We start from the raw sequence: 23556 nt of genomic DNA, 5'->3' as shown, positions 1-23556 counted from the left end.
GAGAATTCTCTGAAGCTAATTAGCCCTGCTAGCTAATGCCTAAGAGGCACAAGTCCACAGCAATGCAAGCTTCCTGGGGAGGTGGAGGTAAAAAGGCTTTTGGTGTCCCTACAACAGAAAGATCCTTTGAAAGAGAGATCCTGGTAGTCTGGCTGGTTTCCCTACCTCAGAAACCTTGACGCTATTTCTTGTCTTAGAGCCTCGAAACACTTTGGCTTTTCACAGGAAGGCAGAACACCAGTTTTGGATGTTGTAAGCAACCCTGCAACCAGACTCGTGGGCCGGCTTCTGTCTGATGCAGTCTCTTTATTCCATACTTGATTGGAAGAGGACTGGATGACTGAGCTTAGCATCTGCGACTAGCCTTTAACTTTTGCCTAAAAGACGTTCCCCATCCATCTTTTGGCAGATCCTCGAATTTCTGCTGAACATGTGTGTGAAGTCTTAAAAAAGGCAGTCTTGTTCTCATGAAAACCATCAATACTGTAAATAGTTTATCATACTGTCATCTCACTGATATCAAAGGGGATAGATACCACTGCTGTTGCCACACTGCCAAATCAGCTTTTTGAGAACCTTTATTCTGTTTGGGAAGAGAATCTAACAAGTGCCTGGGCTGTCTAACACAGCTCCAGTTAGCATCTGTCCATGAAGTACAGGTAGTTTCCAATGACATCTGCCATTGAGGTGAACTGGCAAATCTTCATCCAAAGGTGACCCAACGTTTCTGATTATGGTCCTGAAGTGCTGTAATCTGTGTCTAATCTGACAGCAGTAGTCATCAGAACCAGGATCGAACAGGAAGTGTGATGCAACAATCTTGGTGTTCCTACCCTGAAGGTACTACTTACCTACCATCTTTGACCCAGCTGGGGTTGCAGGACACAGAAACATCAAATAGCCCAGAAGGAAGTGGATGGGCAATGCTATCCTATCCCCAGATACCCTAATATGTATGCTTTGTATCCTAGATGGTCTCCAAATTTAAAGAACCTTATCTTCAAGTCTGTAGAAAGCCAAATCCAGAAAGTTAGAAGATTTCATGTTCAGAGTCTTAAAATACTACGTAAACATTAAATATCATCCTGGAAAGAGTTTGCTTACTGGCTTCTTCCCCAGCAAAGAAATGCTTTGCATCAGAAGAGTCCTCTTCCTCCTTAACATCCAAATCTCTCCAATCATTTTTAAAACTGCCTTAATCCCAAACAGGCATTGCAGGTTTCTGCAAACGCAGGAGCAGCTAAACTACCCCAGTAAGTGTGTTAACACTAGGACCATCACAGCAGGCTCAGAGACCAATGCATCTTGTGGGAGTCCAAACCTCTACTTCAATATACTCAATGCTTCCACAGCACTGGAGACAACTGGGTCTCAAGATACCATGTCATAAAGTGGTTTAGTGTAGAAATCTGATGCAACAGGAGTTCAAAACAAAAAAGAAGGCATCAGGCTGATCAATACTTCCTGTTGTCTTGCACCGGAAATCCTGCTGACCAGAAGCTGAGGCACCTGAAGGTTTTGACCAGTTGCTTGCTGAAGCCAGCATAGACCAGTCTTAATGCATACCCAGTTCAGAAGAAGAGACATTTCGCTAAACAAAGAGTTGGAAACAATCACCACTGAAGTAGTATGAAACTTCAGGACGTCCTAAGGAAAGCAATATACTGGGTCTCTTTCTGGCCACTGAGGGAATCCCAATCTTTCAGCCCCTATTGATGGGAAAACACACAAGGTGCCAAAAGAACTAATGACCAGCTGGTTCACACATGGCAAGAGCCTTTAAGGCTTTCTGAGTTAGGCCAGAAGAGATTCAAATGGTCAGGTCCTAGCCTGAGTGCCTCCGGTAACATGTGAGGAAATGTCATAGCAAATCAGTCATGAACTGCTGTGAGGCACAAAATACAAGTCAAGCTTCTACATGAGGGACACAGTGTGACTGTTCAAAACATTCACATTGTTTTGTGAACCAAAAAATGTATTACCCCCCAACCCAGCTCTTCTCCACACATTTTTATCTATCAACACAAGCACAGAATACCACAAGAACACAGCAGGAGCTGTGGGGCTCAAGGCCTATTTGTAATGACAGAGGTGGTTCACGGTTTCCTAAGATTTGCAATTGGAGAACCTGAGACAAAACGAATAGGCAAGAGGAACATTTATTTGTAGGATGAGCAATACAGCTGAAGAACTGATTGCAGAGACCATGGGAAAGTGCTTTCAACAACTCATTCAGAAGAGAAAGGCAGTCGCAGTACTAGGGGTGCCTATGTGCCACGGTAGGTTCTGGCACAAGACACCTGTTTCTGGACTAAACGGAAGGGGGTGTCCTGATTTGGCTGAAAGCTGGAATACGGATCCAGGAGTGAGAAATCACAGCTAATCCTGAAAGCTCTTACAAAAAAATCCAAAAGCAACAAAAAGTATTTTAATCAATTCTTAGTTTAAATTTCAATGGATTTTTTTTTAAAGATGTCCATTGTGTCTATAAATGAAGTATTTCTTTATTGCACTAGCAAATAGAAACCTGAAAGTGATATCGATTAGTGACTAGCTTGTTGTTTTATTATGAGGCTAAAGGAAGTGAAAATGGCAGACACTAATAACTTTTAATAAATTTTTGCTAACACCAACATGGACTTGTTCTAAGAGAACGCTTTTATCCGGAGTTTCCCTGTTAACAGACAGATAATTCTACTTTCAAGGGAACGAAGCTAGACAACATGAACTATTTCAGTTCTCCATACTGCATACCAGCCTTAGAATGGACAACTTTACAATAATGGCAGCTCTCCAAAAAACATTGTTTTTAAGAAAGCAGCAAATTGACCAACTTGCAACTTACATGTCCTCAACCGTAATGTCCTTCAATATTTGGCAGTAATCCACATTCCACACAGCCTGATCATCCCAAACTTTAGAAGCCAGCAGAATAGCTCCTAGAACTATTCTTTTCCAGTTACTAGGACAGATGTCAATCTCCGCATAGGTTAAGAGTCTTTCCAAGTAAACCTACAGAAAGAGAACTCATCTTAGACATCTCAATCTGAAGTTTGAGTTCCAAACAAGTGTTCAGTCAGATTTAATTAGACTTTACCAATTATGTTCGTTTATTTATCCCAAATCCATTAAGCTACCAGAATTAATGGCGATTACTGAATTTTAGCATTCAGACTTTCAAAAAGATTACACATTCCATTTTAAATGCAAGATATTAAAGGACTGAATGATCCTGAAGTGCAGAATACAATGCATGAAGTAAAACCAGTTTCTAACAATAAGCTCTGCTGTACCAGTAAGACTCATAATGAAAGTCATTTACAACAGTGTGACGTTTTCATTAATGCCAACCCAGGATTATTAACCACTCCACTCTAATGCATTAGCTTTCTCTCTTCATGGCTGGGCTGGTGTGTTTAAAGCAAGATGGCTTAAATGCAGGCTGCGATACTTGCTATTTTTTCCACAGCCTTAAGCTGTATTGCATCTATTTGCCCCATGCCCATCATTGTGGTATCCAGGTTCCATCACATCACAGCTCCACTTCGATCTGCATGAAGCAGATTGGTAGCCACTGCACACACATCTCAGTAAGCGCTGCCCTCATGTCTCAGCTTGCCGCACTGAGAGGTAGGTGGTGACAAAACCTCAAGTAGAAAACAGAATTTCAAAGTTCCCAATGGATTTTCTACCTCCTCAGATACGATTTCTACCAGCCCCCAAGCAGCTTGAATCTCAATGGTTTCCTTACAGACACTGCTCTTCCTAGAGGTACATACAGGTTTACTCCAGAGCTACATGTGCCAAGCAGCTGGCACATTTATAGAAAAAAAAAAATTACTTTTGAAAAAAAAAAATCTACTTGTGAATCAAGATTTTAAACTCCATTCACAAGTGGGTGCGAGGGCCTGGAGAGAACCATAGCTTAGTGACCTCAATATGTTTTCAATACTTTTTCATCTACACCTCTACCTCAATATAACGCGACCCGATACAACACGAATTCGGATATAACGCGGTAAAGCAGTGCTCGGGGGGAGCGGGGGGGGCTGCGCACTCCGGCGGATCAAAGCAAGTTCAATATAACGCGGTTTCACCTATAACGCGGTAAGATTTTTTGGCTCCCGAGGACAGCGTTATATCGAAGTAGAGGTGTATTCATAAGACGTTTTTGAATGGAAAAAATTGACTCAAATAGTGAATTAACCTTCTGCTTGTAGCCTTAGACTGGAATCCCAGAGGTTTTCAAATAGCTAATAGAGCCACCTACTGGCTGAAGTCCACTTTTTAAAAACAAACTTCTTCAGATCAGGGGAAATGCTAATTTCCAAATATTTGTATTGGCCAGAATGCCTGAGGTCAAACACAGGAAAGCAACACAAAATGTTTGCAGAGTTTCAGTAGCTCAGTGTAATTATTTAGCCTTCGCAGTCACAATTTTGATTAAATCATTTCTTAACTTTAGGAGTCTGCTTCTTTGCCACGCTCAGTTCTGTTATCTCTTTTTGGTTGTAATTCTTTCCTCCTCTACTCATCTCTGCATTATTTCTTCCGCTCCCAGATGTGAAACTAAACTGAAATTACCACATAGTTTTATAGTAGGCAACTAAAGCCCACGTTTCAGTAGTCCACACCCCCAGAATAATTATATAAATTCAGAAGTGGTTTTTGGACCATCAGTGTCAATCTTCAGTTTCTTTATCTGCTGCACTTTTCAAAGTCACATAGCAAGGACATAATGAGATGGATGTATGTTTTGGGTGGGTTTTTTTTTTTAAGATACTATCAAACATACTGCAAGCAGCTATTTGTCAGAGGACTAAACTTAACAGCTGGATATTGATAAAATGGGTGGAGGGGCTCCAGCATTGCAATGGCAAAGCGGCTCAGCTGCTGCAATTCTTACCAGAGCGCTGTTCCTGGACCCACTTAGGGGCTCGATCGTCTACATCAGTCTCTGGCTAATATACATCTGATAAATTAGAAGCAGCCCACCTCCCTCAACTGATGGAAGGGGAAAGGAGTTAGTTCCCCCCAACTCAGGGCCGGCTCCAGGGTTTTGGCCACCCCAAGCAGCCAAAACAAAAACAAAAACAAAAGCCGCGATCGCGATCTAAAAAAAGCTGCGGTAATTCGGCGGGAGGTCCTTCACTCCCAGGCGGAGTGAGGGACCGTCTGCCGAATTGCCGCCGAATACCTGGACCTGCCGCCCCTCTCCGGAGCGGCCGCCCCAAGCACCTGCTTGAGAAGCTGGTGCCTGGAGCCGGCCCTGCCCCAACTCTAGAGGTGTTTAGGGTGGTGGTCCATTACTATATCTTCCTCTAAACTCCCAATTTCTGCAAAAAGTCTCTACTATATTATTATACACAACCACATTTTGTTTCTCCGCCACCAGTAAATGACTCCACCGGCCCTCTGGTATCATATGCAGAAGCAGAGTAAATAGGACCTGGTTAGTTTTACTGTTGCTCACAGGTTTCTGAATAAACCAGTTACATTCAGTGCACTGTGGCTTGGCAAAGTCATGATCAGCAAGGGCTCCACTGCTTCAATTTATCCAACAGTGTATCTTAGTCACCATAAGGGCAAGCAGCTTATTTTTAAATGAAAGCTTAAAATGCTCAAACTGATTACTTAAGATCCCTTTAGAAAAGTTTCACTGCTCTCCAGGGAAATTAGCCTATATACCACCGGTGAGTGGATTTTGAGTGCCCTGCCGGCTTACATCAGGTGAAATGAGACGTGATGTCAAAGGCCTTCAGCCATATTGTAAAAGAAGGTCACTGCTACATTTGCAGTTAAGAAAAAATAGGAAAGTCTATACGTGAATTTGAAGTTAATGTGCCTGACTGACAGGCCTGGAAACCAAATACTGCAGATACCACATGGGCAGACATTGCACGCTTCATAGTGTTTCTAGGATTTAGACCGAAGTTCAGTCAATTCAACCCTAGTCAATTCATCTGTGCGATGAGTAAGGACAATAACTTTCTAATGTGGATATTTCCCTTAATAATTATATTGAAGCCACAACTCTATTCTTATTGGCCAACGAACAGCCATTCAATAGTGGTTGTTTTTAATCACTACTGACAGGGGCTAGATTCAACCTGTGGCCCAGTGGTTAAAATGCCATAACCCCTTCACCATTCCCCTGTAACTCACTAGTTATATAGATGCACTCACTAGTAACTATTCACTTTTCATTAATTTTATCAAATTGGAACAAATGGTTCATTTTACAAACTGACCAAATCTTGCATATGCAGACACAGGAAAGGAAGTGTAAGTGCCATTCCTGAAATATCAGAAAAATTATAAATACAATTTTGCAGCCGATTGATAAACGCTGATTTGCGGTTATATCTGCATTACATCCAGACAGACGCCTTTTTCAATTTATGTATACCTTATATTCAGCAGAGTTTAATCAACTTGTTCAATGGAAAAGAAATGTTGACAGCTTGAATTGAATGATCGAGCATGGCTTACCAGTGTCACTATTGCACATTCAGCTGTCAGCTGCGCTGCACTAAAAAGCGTCCGTACAAAACGGTAAATGTGCTTGTGATCAGGGTCATGCTTGCTGTAGTCATTTGGAACTTCTTCTCGCTGAAACAGAAAGCGCCTAGAGTTAGTCACTGTACATTTAAATGTTACTTGGCACTGCTTTTTACAGCAATACACTGTTGTTTCCTTTCACCAATCTGAAAGGCAAATCTACACAAACTTTTGTTTTGGAAAGAGAAGGAACAAAAAATCCTATACAAAATAGAAAGCAGCACTGGCCATACAAGTAAATATTAGGAGAGTCCTCTAACAAAAAGCAATAGTTTTACCTGGTCTTTTGTAGTCCAGTTTTAATTCACATTTTGCTCCTATAAGAATATAGGTTTGAATGAAAGGCAGACTACTGCCTGTCATCCCGAAGTTACATTTCTTGGTTATATCCTTGGAGTGATGATTAGAAGTATGTAATCTTGACAGGCGAGATGGTGGGTAACGTTCTTGGCATATCAATGCCCATGCTGCATTCTTCTGTAGCCACACAGCAATTACATAACATCAGGAATCCCTAGGCATTCTGCTTCTCGGAAAGTACCATGCAAGATTTTCATTGCTCTGCATGAGCTACCTAGCATGAGGCAAGGGAAATTCTAAGTTCTGAAAAGGTAATTCTTCTTGAAGGGCTGTGGGCAAGAACATGAACCACCCCCATGGGGGACTAACTCATCCATGGAACTTTCCTATTTAGCAGGAAGCAAAAATTCCATCCCCAAATAAGCCACAATCACAAATATTGGCCAAACCAGACAGTCTCTACATAAAAGAATAAATGGACACAAATCAGATGTCAAGAATTATAACATTCAAAAACCAGTTGGAGAACACTTCAATCTCCCAGGTCACTTGATTACAGACCTAAAAGTCGCAATATTACAACAACAAAAACTTCAAAAACAGACTCCAACGAGAGACTGCTGAATAGGAATTAATTTGCAAACTTGACACCATTAAATTAGGCTTGAATAAAGACTGGGAGTGGATGGGTCATTACACAAAGTAAAACTATTTCCCCATGTTTATTTTTCCCCCCTACAGTTCCTCACACCTTCTTGTCAACTGCTGGAAATGGGCCATTTTGATTACCACTACAAACAGTTTTTTCCCCTCTACTGCTGGTAATGGCTCACCTTAACTGATCACTCTCCTTACAGTGTGTATGGTAACACCCATTGTTTCATGTTGTGTGTGTGTGTGATCCCTCTCTATAGACAGACAGACAACATGAAACAATGGGTGTTACCATACACACTGTAACAAGAGTGATCAGTTAAAGTGAGCTATTACCAGCAGTAATTATATAATTTTATTTATATATAATCTTCCTACTGTATTTTCCATTGCATGCATCCGATGAAGTGGGTTTTAGCCGCCAACAGCTTATGCTCAAATAAATTTGTTCGTCTCTAAGGTGCCACAAGTACTCCTGTTCTTTTTACAAATATTGGAGGCACTGACTTTTCAAAAGACAAAGTGATACCTCATAAGGTTCCCCATCCAGATATCTCATAAGGTTCCCCTCCAGGCTGAGGGGAGGGTGGTGGATGAGAGTAAATCCTGCAAAATGATCGCAGAAAAACAAACTTAGAAGGTACCTATCCTTTCTTTAAAGATACCATCCCTGAAGGATTCTTACTCCTGGCAAAAAGGAAGTTTAAAGGAAATCCCAAAACAGTTTCAGTAAGACAAACCAACAGCTACAGCAAGACCAAAGCCAAATATAAAATGTTTTTGAAAATGGGAGAAGACAAGCATAAGGCTTAAGACAAAAATAATCAAAGTCTTCAAAAATTCGGCCAACTCACATAAAGGACATCCCGGTATCCAAAACTTTATGGTGATGTGAGCGAGTTTGGGCTCTGCTATTTTAGAAACAGGTTTTGCAGGACTGAGATCGAAGAGAGTTCTTCCTCAAGTCCAAAGCAAAGCAAAAGGGCAGCAAATGTATGGGATGAGAAGTGAACGCCTGCTTTGCACATGTCTAATAGCAACAGCCTTAACGTAGGCAAGCAGAGGCTGATTTGTCTCAGATCAAATGAGCTGACATGGACTTGGCTGGCTTGAAACTAGGCTTTAAGAAAGCAAAAACAAACAAAGTCAGACATGGTGCTCTTATGTAAGAATGCTGTCCAGTGAAGAGATGTCAAAAGAAACAAAACTGATGAAAACAGTTCTTGCCAAATAGAAACCCAAGACTTTCTGACAAACCACACATGAAGAAAGGGCTCTCCAGAATGGGCATGCAAACATGGGAATAATACCGGCAGAATGTTCATCTGCATCAGAGGCCACGCCACGCACACCTGATGCTGAGCCAGGCTTGGGCCCTCATGCACTGACTTTGAGCACCTGTCATTTGTCTACGGAAGCAACAACCTGGTAAAAGGCCTCTGCCCGGAGGTCCACCTGCCTTTCGGCCATGAAGGCTCAGCTGCCCATAACATCACGTTTTACTGCTGCATACTGGTTAACCGGTCAGAACAGATTCCTGTATCCAAGCTCAGGTTTCCTGGGCACAGTACTGTAGCTTCTGTTCTTCCCTCTGGCCAGACCATCCACAACCAGCCAGATTTCAGGTACAAGGTGGAAGACATAACCAGAGTTGTGCTCAGCACAATATTTTCTCAGCTGCCTTTGAAGCAGGGCCAGTGGAGAGAATTATTTACCAAAGCTTCACTCATTGGTTTGAAATAGGGTACAACTTTATTGGACAGGGACTTCTAACCCAGGTATCTCTTGAACCCAGTTCCTGCAAATTCCTGGACTGGAACCCACTCAAACTGTCAACTCCATTATGTTTAATAACTTGGGTATAGTGGAATCCACACATGCAGAGTCAATAGCCTTCCAGTATACTTGGAAACACGCCCCCCTCCAGCTCATTTTTGTTTAAGTGACAGCCATTGCGGCTACTCTGACCCAGATGATCTGGAGAAGGACATATTTCCAAGTATCTTGACAGATTAGAAACCATGATCAGCAAGATGATCAGGTTCCAGAATGCCAATGCTGATCTTAGCACAAACAGAGCTCCAATCTGAGAGCTCTGATGAAACACAATGTAGTTTTAAGGACAGCATCGAAGGTGGTACCGCACTCGGATGGCTAGGTCTCTGGTTCCGAACTTGTACAGAGAGGGGAGGCTGGAGTCTTTGAGTACGTCTACACTGCAGTTAGACACCTGTGGCTGGCCCAGGCAGCTGACTCAGACTTGTAGGGCTCAGGCTAAGGGGCTGCTCAAATGCAGTGTAGAGGTTTGGGCTGCAGCCGCAGCCGAGCTCTGGGACTCGCCCACCTCACAGGGTCCTAGAGCCTGGGCTGCAGCCTGAGCCTGTACGTCTACATTGCAATTGAGCAGCCCCTTAGCCGACCCTAAGTCAGCTGGCACTGGCCAGCCTCGGGTATCTAACTGAAGTGTAGACATACGCTTTGAAGCGGAGCTACCCTAAGTTAAAGGCTTTAGCGGCTGTGAGTCAGGGGCAACTAGTCGCTTGGCACCTCCTGCTGATGCTTCATTTGGGAACGTAAAGTCTTGTTCAAGACAGACAGACCTCAGTACTACTGACTTCAAAACAGACCAGAGGATATTAGGGACTCTGCAAACGGTGGAGTTCCTATCTTTGTAGGGGATGATGTTGGACTCTGACCTCTGGGCTGAAAGGGAAGCGGAGTCTGTGAGGGCACAAGTGGCACTGGCACAACCCAGGCATCCAGCTGTCAAACCTGACTCTGCCATACAATTCAAGGATTTCTCCTTCAAGTCACTGAGCCAGATTCATAAGTCTCTGGGGTATCTAAAGGAGGGAAGAAGGGATGCTTTTCTCCTGTCCCAAGTGGCTGAAACAGAGGATGATATCCTAAACCAGGGATGGGCAAACTTTTTGGACCGAGAGCCACATCAGGGTTGCGAAACTGTATGTAGGGCCGGTTAGGGAAGGCTGTGCCTCCCCAAACAGCCTGGCCCCTGCCCCCATCCGCCCCCTCCCACTTCCCACCCCCGACTGCTCCCCTCAGAACCCCCCACTCATCCAACTCCTCCCTGCTCCTTGTCCCCTGACCACCCCCTCCCAGGACTCCCTACCCCTAACCAACCCCCAGGACCCCGCCCCCTTATCCAACCCCTGCTCGTTGTGCCCTGACCGCCCCCTCCGGAGACTCCCTGTCCCTAACCGCGCCACCCCCAGGACCCCACCCACTATCCAGCCCTCCCTGCCCCGACTACCCTGACCCCTATCCACACCCCCGCCCCCAACAGGCCCCTTGGGACTCCCACGCCTATCCAACCCCCCGGTCCCAGTCCCCTGACTCCGCCCCACCCCCCCAGAACCTCTGCCCCATCCAAGCACCCCCTGCTCCCTGACTGCCCCCCGGGACTCCCTGCCCCATATCCAACCCCTCCTCCTCCCCCCCCGCTCCCTTACCATGCTGCTCAGAGCAGTGGGAGCTTGCAACCACACGGAGAAACAGACCAGAGCACTGGCAGCATGGCGAACTGAGGCTGCGGGGGAGGGGGAACAGCAGTGGAGAGGCCAGAGCTAGCCTCTCCGGCCAGAAGCTCAGGCGCCGGGCAGGACAGTCCCGCGGGCCGTAGTTTGCCCACCTCTGTCCTAAACAAAGGAATTCTAGAAGCAAGTAGCAGTGAAGTGAGTGAACTCTAAGGCAAAGCTACCTGAAATGCCTGACACCAGAAATAAAATACAGAGCACAGAAACAAGATTCCTCAGAGACTGCTGGAGCATGGAATCCTACCGATGATCTTAGGCCAGCATATTCAGGAGGGAATAAAGGGGGAAGTGAAGGAAAAAGAGTTATGATCTGACTGGAAGGCAAGGAGGGCCATGGAAAAGGATACCGGGAACAGTCAAAGCTGGACAGGATGAAGTGGTACTGAAACATTTGCTGAAGAGGTTCAGTTCCTATAGGGAGGACCTTTCTTTGCTGACTAAAATCAAGCAGGAACAGCTGCAAAAACTTCAAAAGCTTAATCTCCGTGGTGACGGGTGATCAACAGGCAGAGGTGGCTGCACTCCTACTCACTATCACTGTCTTTAGGGACAGAAAAGATGTAGAGCTTGCAGATTTCTGCAGGCCTCACACACGGAGTTGAGACACTGGAGCGAGACTCCTCTATGGAAGGTATCTTTACAGAATAGTTCTTTTGCCAAATTAAACTTCTTTTAAAGAAGTTTTAGATAGGAGGAGGTCAAACGCTGCCGCTCTACAGACACTGTAAAGAATGATTTGTAAAGTTACTTTTAAAAGGATGAAGCTCAGCTAATATAAGTCAATACACACCCCACACCAGAAATATGTATATTTTTAACATTAATAGTAATGTTAATACTAAAGCATATTTTTAGGATCTGGCAGGAAGATTAATCAAAGCTTTATCTGTTTGAATATTTGAAAGGCAAACTGAATTTTTATTTTTATTTTTTTAAAACCACAAAAGTCTTTTAAACCAGCACAGGCACTTCTACGTTCAATCCTGATGAAAAAGAAAACAAAGTAAACGATTAGGACTCGGCCAGGCAGTCATAACTTGACACCACTCAACAACGGCACACTGAAGCGCACAGCCTTCAGCTCAAATCTACTATCAGGTTTTGTACCTTAGAAGATTGTCTGTAAACAGGAGCATGAAAACGAATAACTTTAGAATAATATGTTGAATGCCCCAAACTGCCAGAGTAAGAGACGTTAAGCGTATTTACTTTAAAATTTTGCCTTTCAGGTTCATTAAAGGCCAGACTCACCGTCTCCTGCTTTGTGTGATGCTTCATGAACTATTTGCTATCACTTAAAGGTTAGGCACAAGGGCTGTAAAGGTAAAGCATGCTTCCTCCAAAATGATTATACAGCCTCAGCCAAGTGCTTGGCATGAAATAGTGTTAAAAAACCCAGACATGTGGAAGAAAGAATAGTAAGAATCAGAATAAACACGGAACTAACATGATGCATGTTAAATGTCACCACTTCACTTTTTGTTGCATCTTATTCTTCAAATACCATGAGGAAAAGTGAAGACTCTACTGCAATTCGCCTACTGACATAATAGTTGGTTGTCTATACATAAACCAATTTGGTTTTAGAAACTCCAAGAGAGGACCATATATCTTTGCCTGCACTTAGATCTAGATTAACAAAAAGTAATTTAAAAGAAGGTGATTTTACTCTTTTAAAGTGAATGCTATTTATACTGGACACACAACACCGACAAGGATGAAAATAAATACATGATTAACAAAAAAGAAAAATATAAACTCAAGAAATTACACTTACCGTGAGAGGATGGGATTTTTCATCAAAAATATCCAATGATCTGGCTGAATCTCTATCAAACAAGAGTATGCATTTTACCAATGGAGATTAACTATTGGCAGAACAAAGCATTTGATATTGTAAAAATTGTTTACCACATTAAAGCATTTTTTTTTTTTTTTTTTTTTTTAAGTTTTGTAGGTTTTTCCTGGAATTTGGCACTAGGTTTTGCTGCATTCCCATAAGCATGATTATGAAGAGATTTTCCACAACTGAAAGAATTTAATAAGCAAAAGCAGGCATGTGAACAGTTAGCTATGTTCTCACTACCAGAAGTTAAATTAAGCATCTGCATAAAGGCCCTAGAGTTGACGTTCTATGAAATTTATTTACTGTATAGGCTCTTCTGAAAACAAACTTTCATCTCATTATAAAGCAACACTTCTCATAGTCATACGATGTATGCTGAAGCTAAATATAACGCGACAAGCCCTGGCAGCACAGCAGTCAATGGACCTATGGTAGGCCCTTGCCGCAGAAAAACAAAAACATGTTTTTACATTGAAACCTCTGTCTTGAGTTAGCGGTCTTGATGTAACATGCTAGCAGAGACAAAGCACAGGTGGTTTGCACTCAGTGTAGCTAGTTGAGGCAAACCCCAGGTGAGGGGTATAGTGCTGACCTCGACTAGTGGCATCAAGGCAAAAAACTACCTGCACCTTGTCTCTACTTGGATTTTACAACAACACAGTTAACTATCTCAATGTCAAAAGCACCTTTTTTCTAGGGGAGATATAGCAAGCATTACATTGGTGACTCCCTCAGCTGCAGCTATCCCTCCTGGGAGCTTCCGTTGGCCCTGTCCTCACTTGGAAAAATGGTGTGGTTATTAATACACATTAAAATCCTAGTATAGGCAAAGCCACTATATTTTTAATGTGTTAGCTAGTCAAAATAAAACCTTTGCTCCCCAGAATCTACCTCATCCAGCTAATGTTCGTAAAACTACAACAGCCTTGCCTACAGTAGGATATTAGCATGCTAGCTAACATGCTTTAAAAAATACACCTTTTTTTCTAGTAAAGACAAGGCCCGGATGTACTTTTTTTCAATCGTGTTAGCTGAATTAAGTTAACTGAACATGATTGAAAAGCCCTCTTACTGTTCCTTATGACGTTCGCTGGCCACATTGTAGCCTAGGCTTCCCTTAGACTTTAACTAGATTAGTTTAATATATGTTAAAGGCAGTGTATGCCTTGTCTACAAAAGACTTGGTACATATCCCATCTTAAAGCCTAGTCTATACAAGACCTCAAACATGAAGAGTGCTTTTCAAACATGTTACACTAACTCGATTGAGCTAACAGTGTTAAAACATGCCCCATTTTTCCCCAACCAAGAAGGGTGGATACCTTTTCAAGGGTATTCTCCCTTCCCTAAAAAGAAGGGCTCTGTAAAACCTGTAGGGGTGAAGTAGGATGACATGCATCCTTGCTCTACCCAATCCTTGGGGCTGCCCACTCTCCACCCTGGGAGTTATTTATCTCAAATTAATCTATTCATAATTGATCAGAGCAGTTTATAGGATTGTAGAGGCTAGCTTGGACAGTCCCCAGACATTTGCAGTTTACTCTAGAGACTAGTCTCCACAATCACACTGGCAGTTCTCTCAAGGTAGTTAATCTTAGGTAAGACCTCTAGCAAAAGTAAGACTGCAGCAGATCCCAACTTTACAAATCGTCACAAAGAGGGACAGTGACAGAGATGGCTGGCACCCCTCTGCTGCCAGATCTTATAGACATGATTGGGCTTGTTTTTAAGAAGCTGCTGATTGTTTGTTTCATACATGATCAGACAGTTCATGTTCTTCTCTATTTCCATTCTCTGAAAGGGCATCTCTAGCAGCTTCATTTGAGGGGCAAAATGTTCTACAAGGCTCAACATTCACTTCCCAATTCAAATATTTAGCATCATACCATGGAAAGGGATTAGATCATATGTAATGAGGTTACTAGTATGTGGTATTTGTATATTAATGTAGTACACAGGACAAAATTTTCTTATGAACATCTAAATTGTAATAATCTAAACCCCATTTTATTTAGGAGACGACCAGCCAAAGCCCAGAGCAAGTGCTGGTACACTTAAAAGCAGCAGCAGGTTTTAGAACAAGTTCAGTATGTTTTTCCAACACTGCCACTTTAATTTTTGTGCTTCACCCTCGACGTAGTATTGAACATAAGCATTGGTTTACAAAAAGGTTGATCAGCCTATGACATAACTATGAAGGAAAAGCAGAGGCTCCATAAAACTGTATGATGTTTTGAACCTAAATTACTTACTAATTATGCCAACTACAGCTCAAATGACTTGGACATACAACTGTTAAGCCACAGTTATGATTTTGCTTAACTAGAGAGAAGTTTATAGAGAGTGCTCACCTGTTCTTTATGTGGTAGTATATTGCTAACGTCACACTGCGAGGAAAGGGGGAAAAAAGGTTATTTTACCGAAGCATATTCTGCCTTCATAAGATGTTGCTCAGGACAAAAACAGATTTCTAGAACCCATTTAGAGTATGACTTTATTCTATTTCTGAAGTTGAAATGAAATTAGTGATTCCCCATCTCCCAGTTACATTTTTTTCCTTAAGTTCTCATTCCCTGGTTCTGGTTCTCTCTGTGAACGGAAGTTAGCCAAGACAGATACACTCTGATTTGCTAGCTACACTCATTTTAAAACTACATGTATACATCTCTGTATCATAACAGAAGTCTGAGGTACCTAGTTGAATGCATGTCTGATTAACCACTGACAAAAAGCTTCAGCATGCCAGAAGCCCGCTCATCATAAGCTCCCTTTGGAGTTTTGTTTTTTTAAATAGTGTACTTTAATGGTAAGATGGGCTTATTGGCTGAAACATCTGTTCGTTCCACAACCAGAAAGCAGCCAGTCCATAATGGTACTCAGACACTACGGCGACATGGGCCATATAAGTGGAACAGATGCATTGGTGGAAAGCGGCTAACACCCACTACTGTATGGTACCGACATACACCAGAAACAAATCAAGTTATTGATCCTGAGTTATACTGACAATATCATGCTTTGAAAATAAACATGTCCACATTTATTGACAGGGCACCACTAGTCTAGCAAAATAAACAATTCAGTTATAAACTGTCATTTTAAATTGGTCATGATTTTATTTTATGCCTAGTTCACTATTAACCCTCTAAATTAGAGCGGTTGTCGTCTTCGTTTCCAAAAACTGGCCAAAGAAAATTCTGAGTAAGTCTCACTTCATCTTTAAATCATCCAACTGGGCCCAAGTTCTTCAGTATGGTAGTTTCTAAGAAGTGAGCAGCCTTAAAAACTGTGACTTACGCAGAGACAAAAACACATTAATTACATGTAAGCAGAGCTTCAGTTTGGAAGTTCCCTTGCTACAAATATACTCAAGATCCGATTTTAAAAGTTTCAGGTATTTCAGGTACTTGCCCAAGCTCCCCTGCCAATTTTTTTTCCTGCTCGTTTCCTACTGTGTATGAGACCCACAAAAACAAGCTAAATAGTAAAACGGACTATAATGTCACATGTACAAAGTCAGAAGTCTGGAAAAAACTGTTGTAATTTCAGTCACAATAACCTTGGGTAAAAATTTTCAGACAAGTGATTTTTCCCCTTTCAATATCCTTTATAAAACTAAAATCAAATGACCCTGCATTTAGTCAGTGGATTGTTCAGAACTGGCTGAACGGGTAGGAGCACCGCAGCTCTTCAGAGTGTAGAGTGCAGAGAAAAGCCCGGTCTACACAGTTTTTGCTACAGTGATGGTCAGTTTTGAGCTATGTTTTATTTTTACTGATGTTGTCACAGCAGTTTGATATGCAGCATGGACACAGTTAGACCAAAAGGTGTCTTATGCTGGTATAGTTCGTTTCCCCTGCCCAAATATTTACACTGGGGGGAGGGGCTGTACAAAATAGTTAAAGCAGTACAACGCATGCAATACAATTGTTCTCTTATTACACTTGCTGAGATTTGGTGCAACCCTTTGTTTGAGTAGAAGTACAAAATTTAAAAAGCCAGAACATTCAGAGTAATGAATTTAATATTATGCAACATTAAATTGACAGCTGTAGAGACTAAAGTATCTGTTTAGTCAGAGAAAAAGGGCAGAAGGGGAAACTCCAGTGCCCGTTTCCCCACCAGGGAGTGTCAGTCATAGCCCCAGAGGCAGACAGGAGTAGAGTTCACTCTCTTGTCCATTCAGTCCTGGCCACACCTGTTGCGACTCGAACAACTCATTTCACATGGGCAATGAAACAGCCTTCAGACGGCAGTGACTCACTGCTAGTACTGGCCAATAAAAGGGGAACTGGTGATTCGGTTTTCCACTTTGGCTGGAAGACTTCCTTTTGAAACAAGTCTGACAGTTCTATTTGTCTGGATCAGATGTGAGAGGCAAGCTGTAGGTGCAGCTTCCTAATCCCATTACAATTCTGAGCCGCATAGCCCTCTACAAGAGTAACCTCAGAGTCCTACCAAAAGAAGAAACTTACCAAGTCCTAAACAAAGTTAGACATGCCCAACATGCCACCTAACCCATTGCTGAAAGGTCAGCCAGGCATATGGCAAGGCAAGAGAGGACAAGAGGGGATGGGATGGTTTGAACTCTTCACCTTCAGCACCTCCCTTCTGGCCAAGCAGCAGCTGTGTCACTTTCAGGTCTGGATTCCAATAGCCAAATCAGCAGCTTAATACACTTCCAAAATTTGTTCAAACTTTAGCATCTGCCTGCAGATGCAATGCCTTGGGGGAGCTACCAAGTCTTCCTCTTTGTTGCATCCAGGAAAGGAAAAAATCACTTCTCAGCTTTGGCTCCCTACCAGCTGTGTATGAAACTAATTCTCACTATGCTATCAGCAGCACGTGGATCAAAAAGAAGCCTCAGGTGGGGAACAACAGAGGTTGTATTGTCACTTCTTTTTAGATGAAAGATGTTTTATAACTATACTCAAATACATGACGACAACTGTGGAACCAGAGCTAAAACTATGCATTAGTTATAGTCTTCTACCACTAGAGGGGCAGACTAGCACTACAGGCAGCTTGGGAAGAAGTTCCAAAGGGCTGTATTATATAGATCTCCCCACAAAACCACTTCCCGTTTTTCAACCCAGAGTTTTTGCTTTCATTTTAAAGAATTAAAAAGCCCCTTTTTATTCAACATCAATACTCCAATTCTGCAAAAAATCATCAAGTGACCTGAGCGTGGTTGTAACTAAGGTCTTGTCTCCACAGCACATTAGTATGCAGCGGAGTGTGAATCTACAGTGCACAGGCCTGCCATGAAGTAATATCCTATGCAGACAAGCCCTGACATGTGAAAACGCCTTAAGCTGCATTACTGGATGGCAAAGGAAAAGCTCAACCCCCACACCTCCCGAAACCCTAGCCCCAAGTCCCTTTCTGTGACCAAACTGTCAGGGATGAACTGTCAAATCAGAGCCAGTTGAATGCCTTGACTGACAGAGACCAGCATGATTAACTAACCCCAGGCTCAAAGCCCGCAACGTCACTCTGCCTCTTGCATGATCAGAATGGTACTTACCATTTTATTGTGCTTCTAAGATTAGGCTGGCTGACTGTGCTGTCGTCTATAAATATGGTTGAGCATGAGCTATACTTTTTCGTAAGCTGCCCTGGAGAAACCTTAAAAAAGAGAGAGAGAGACAAATTTAAGAAAAGTTTGTTTACAGAAATTTGGGTTCTGGGTGTACAACTTCATCGACACATCCAAAATACTGTAGATGGATACTAAGTAGCAAACAGGAGGCACTTGGAGATGAATGCTCTTTGCATCTAAACTGCCCTATATCAGTACAGTTAGTCAAGATGCTGCTAATTCAGCAACACAGACAGAAATGTTCATGTACACAAACGCAAGACACACAAAAAAGTAACTGTTCTAATTTTAGTTCGGTATCAGCCTTTTCCCTCCTTTAATACATTTATCTACTTTCTCTATACCAACTGCTCCCATGTCTCCTTCTCCCACTCCTTGTTTATCCCCTTCTTTTATACCACACCCCACACTTTAAACATGCTCCCATTTTCTGGCCGCTCCATCCTCCCTTTAAATCCCAGCTCTTCCATAAACTCTTCATAACATTAATCTCTTCCTTGTATCCTGTTTATCATTTTGAACCAGAACGTGAGCTATCTTGAGATCTTTGTTTTAGTCTGCAGCTGTAATCTCAAAGAAGGATCTATACTTGGGATAGGAAACCTCAGAAGACACCTAAGCATGCTGAAGGATGTAATATTGGTAATTTCATTACCAATGAGTGCCTCTTCCTAGTAAGGTATAATTCACTTTCTGTCCTCCAACTACGTAGTGTTTGATGTTTGAACAAGATCTGATTGTTTAAAAAAAAATATTTAAAGTATTTCTCTGCCTTTTAGTATTAAAAAAATCAGGATTTGATTTCCCTCTTTCTTGGAGGACTCCCTGAACAACCAAAGGGATATGACCGCACAATCACGTTGAAGAGATTTAACTGAACAGTTTAAGGTTTGCCAACCTCTACTTAATACCAAACCTCAGTCACTGAGAAATCTGTGTAAGCTCCAACACCTTTCACCCCCTCAACTGAGGCCTGGGAAAAGATCCCATGGCAGTTCTTAAGTCCTCCAGCAAAAACAAGTAAGTCTTCAACCTGAATTTTGGAACTTTTATATATATGAAAATAAGAATGACAAAATACACAAGTCATTGTGCTAACAACATGGGCATATACATTTCACCTTCCACGGCACATCCAAAAACTTTCAGCACCAAAGCAGTTTTACTAATTTAAGTTTGGTTTTTTTAAGTACCAAGAGTGTAAGTTATTAGAAGACATCTCCCTGGCCTATTATCCAGTGGCATAATAAAGTCTCATGCATTTCTCTCTCTGGTGAGATGTCAAAAAGGAAAAAAAAAAGGGAGAGGGGGGAAGGGAGCTAGATGTGTGAAGTATCAGCAAATGAGAAGATCAGAACAGTTTTGTCTACTAAAAAGTTACTGCTAGGTTATCGTGGTCCCAATTTCCAGAGGTGCTGAATACTTGCAGCTCTCTCTGAAGTCAGTGGTGCTATGGACGGACGCTCAGCACTCCTGAACAGCCAGATCACTTCAGTTTATTAGAAGCCATCGCTCAATTTTTTCTTCTTTTTAACAAGAAAGTTTGCCCTGAAGAAATGTCATTACTTCAATGAAGACTAGCTGCATTGCCTAAAATTGCCTTTAGATAGCAGCACTCATAACAGCAAATCTTTCTCGAATTAAGATTTAAATAGCTTGTCATCTCAGGTTTTAAATGTACCTGGTTTTACTTCTGCTTTAAAGAGACATCAACTTAAGAATCACACTTGTCTGAATTTTGCCCCCTAGTACTGTTTATAATTAATACACAAGGTCAATAGAACTGAAAAAAATATATAAATATATATATGCTATTTTGTGTTTTGACAGCTCATTCATCGCTGTGCTCTCCTGTGTTTGTTTTCTCCATTTGCGTAGATCTTTCACACAGCAATCTAAAAAAACCCTCAATCATTTCTTTCCTAAACTTTGAAAAGGTAAATGTATAATCAATAAAATTTGCAGGGACTTTAGGGGACATAAAGGACCTACAGCTACTCTGAATGTATTTTTGAAATTTGACTAAGTTCCAAGTTGACAGTATCCCTTAAACAGCATCCCTTAAACAGCATCTTACGTCTGATGGTTTGTTTTACTTACATGATTGATGTGGTTACTCTTCCTCTTCTCTCGCACTAGGAATGGGGGGAGGAAAATGAACTCAGTTATAAATTAAGAAGTTCCATAGCAAGGCACGCAGTGGTATCGAGCAAGCTGTAGTGTTTTCCCAAAATATAAACAAGCAACACATAGGATGCTATCTTAGTTCTTGTACTTTCCATATCTGGAATTCAGTTTTGAGGACAAATAAATCAATACACTTGTTTTTAAATGTTTCACAAAGCTATTATTAAGAAGTATTCTCCCACTTATCCAAACGACCTGGGGACAGCCAAAACTTTCCGCTAACTGGGCATTTGGATAAATGGAAGTGCCAGAGCTTTTAGTGCTAGAAGCCAGAGGAAGCAAGAAACAGTGGTTGGGCCTTCCTGTGCTCTGACCCTGCATGCTGCAGTGATGCTGCATGGACAGAGCCCAAAGGGAGGTAAAGAGAAGGGTAACGAAGCAGAGAGTAGCCACAGGAGATAGGAGCATCCTTGACAGCCTCAACCTCTGCAAGCACCAGTACAAATAGGGACGGGTAGGACTGGCCCCATCCATTGGGGCTTTCAGTGCCAGGAAGCGCTCAAGCAGCACCAAGGAAGCTATTCCCCATTGCAGCTACTCCCCCCTCTGCCTCTATCTTTCCTTTTCATTCTCTCCCCTTCAACCTCCTCTTCCTTCCTCCTGCCCCATTCATTTTCCTTAACCCATCAAGTTTCCCTCTGTCCTTTCTCAGTGAACCCCTCGTTTCTTTCTTGCTCTCTCCTCCCCTATGTTCTCTCATTCTCCCCCCACACCTCACTTTTCTCATTCCTATCTCTATAAATCCTCCCAAATCCCAGTTCCTGCAACCTTAATGTTAACCAGACAGTAGGTGATAACCGAGCTTTTTTTGGGAGGAGGGCGAGAGACACTGTGGCTTCGTATAACTAGGGTTTCTGGATAAAGGCAATTCAGATAAAAGAAATTATACTGTTGCTCAAATAAAATCAAATGACAGAGTCTAAACTCAGTTTACAACCACAATTAAGAATTGCGCTATTTCAGTTGCATAGTCTTCTAAAAAGTGCAGAAGTGTTGAAAATATGTATGGAGGCTAACTGAACTATTTGGCAGCCAGAAACACTTGATAAAAGCTTTACATTCAAGACATTATCTCATCTGTAAAAGTTGGACATATTTTACAACTAGCTGTTAGTTTTCATATGCACAGATGGAAATATTCTCAGCATCAACTTCTGGCCCTACCACACAGTTCAAGGATAACTACCTCCGTTTTGGGAAGACTTCAGAGGTTCAGAAAAAAACCCAGCCATTTCCACAAACAGAGGCTAGGGAATCCCTGCCCATCCTGGCTAATAGCTATTGATGGACCTATCCCTCCATGAACTTATCTAGTTCTTTTTTAACCCTGTTATAGTCTTGGCCTTCACAACATTCTCTGGCAAAGAGTTCCACAGGTTGACTGTGCGTTGTGTGAAGAAATACTTCCTTATGTTTGTTTTAAACCTGCTGCCTGTTAATTTCATTGGGTGATCCCTAGTTCTTGTGTTATGAGAAGGAGTAAAACACACTTCTTTATTCACTTTCTCCACACTAGTCATGATTTTATAGCCCTCAATCACAGCCGCCCCTTAGTCGTTTCTTTTCCAAGCTGAAGAGTCCCAGTCTTATTAATCTCTCTTCATATGGCAGCTGTTCCATATCCCTAATATTTTTTGTTGCCCTTTTCTGAACCTTTTCCAATACATCTTTTTTGAGATAGGGCAACCATATCTGCACGCAGTATTCAAGATGTGGGCGTACCACGGATTTATATAGGGGCAATATAATATTTTCTGTCTTCTTATCTAGCCCTTTCTTAATGATTCCAAACATTGTTTGCTTTTTTGACAGCTGTGGCACGCTGAGTGGATGTGTTCAGAGAACTATCCACAATGACTCCAAGATCTTTCTTGAGTGGTAACAGCTAATTTAGACCTCAACATTTTATATGTATAGTTGGGATTATGTTTTCCAATGTGCATTAATTTGCATTTATCAACATTAAATTTCCTCTGCCATTTTGTTGCCCAGTCACCCAGTATTGAGAGATCCTTCTGTAGCTCCTCTCAGTCTGTCTGGGACTTAAGTATCTTGAGAAGTTTTGTATCATCTGCAAATTTTGCCACCTCACTATTTATCCCTTTTTCCTGATCATTTATGATTATGTTGAATAGGACCCGTCCCAGCACAGACCCCTTGGGGACACCACTATTTAACTCTCCCCTTTCTGAAAACTGATCATGTATTCCTACCCTTTGTTTCTGATCTTTTAACCTGTTACAATCCATGAGAGGACCTTCCTCTTATCCCATGACAACTTATTTCGCTTAAGAGCCTTTGGTGAGGGGCCGGTCATGCAATTTTTTTATGCCACAAACTTAACAGAGGGTGAAAAGGGACTTCTTATTCCAAAGATGACACAAGCCAAAGCTCATGGCCATCTGGCCACATTTTTATTTGTTATACAAAGTCTACATGAGGATTGGAACTACTTCAATTTTCTCATGATACTGTCTTGGTCTTTTTAAAAATACAAAAAGGATGAAAAGCCAACTATAAAGTAGCAGCAGTAAACAGAACTAAAACTAACTAAGCAAAGGGAGCAGCTGGGGATATTTATATGTACAGAACAAGCTGAAAGATAATCAGCAGTCTGGCTATCGGCTTGTACAACATACCCTCTTTCCAAACCTTCAACCTTTGACTTTACGGATTGCTAGCTCCTGAAAGCAGAGAGAGTCTTCCTACCTGTCTGTAGAAACTAGCACATCTGACACCAATGTCTAACTACCACTTTTAACAAACAAGAACTGCTGGCCCGGTTAAGTGTTAACGTCTCAAAGTGAAATCACTGATTTTATTGACCTGGCAAAATGTTCAGAGATAAAGCA

At 42.0% G+C, this 23556-nt stretch overlaps 1 protein-coding gene across 1 annotated transcript in view; it reads right to left on the bottom strand.

The window, feature by feature from the left end:
- The window catches only part of CCNYL1 (cyclin Y like 1), a 50638-nt gene that overhangs the window by 9026 nt on the left and 18056 nt on the right, over window positions 1-23556 (bottom strand). Inside the window, exons 3-8 of the mRNA XM_034785522.1 lie at window positions 20618-20652; window positions 18443-18543; window positions 15267-15302; window positions 12847-12898; window positions 6493-6612; window positions 2846-3012 (exon numbers count right to left, since the gene is read on the bottom strand). Of these exons, the coding sequence (XP_034641413.1) occupies window positions 2846-3012; window positions 6493-6612; window positions 12847-12898; window positions 15267-15302; window positions 18443-18543; window positions 20618-20652 (511 nt within the window). The remainder of the gene's footprint in view (window positions 1-2845; window positions 3013-6492; window positions 6613-12846; window positions 12899-15266; window positions 15303-18442; window positions 18544-20617; window positions 20653-23556) is intronic.

This window comes from Trachemys scripta, chromosome 11, assembly GCF_013100865.1.
Source record: "Trachemys scripta elegans isolate TJP31775 chromosome 11, CAS_Tse_1.0, whole genome shotgun sequence".
In the NCBI taxonomy this organism is placed as follows: Eukaryota; Metazoa; Chordata; order Testudines; family Emydidae; genus Trachemys; species Trachemys scripta.
The sequence above is the reverse complement of the archived record's forward strand: the minus strand, read 5'-3'. Positions and strand labels throughout refer to the sequence as shown.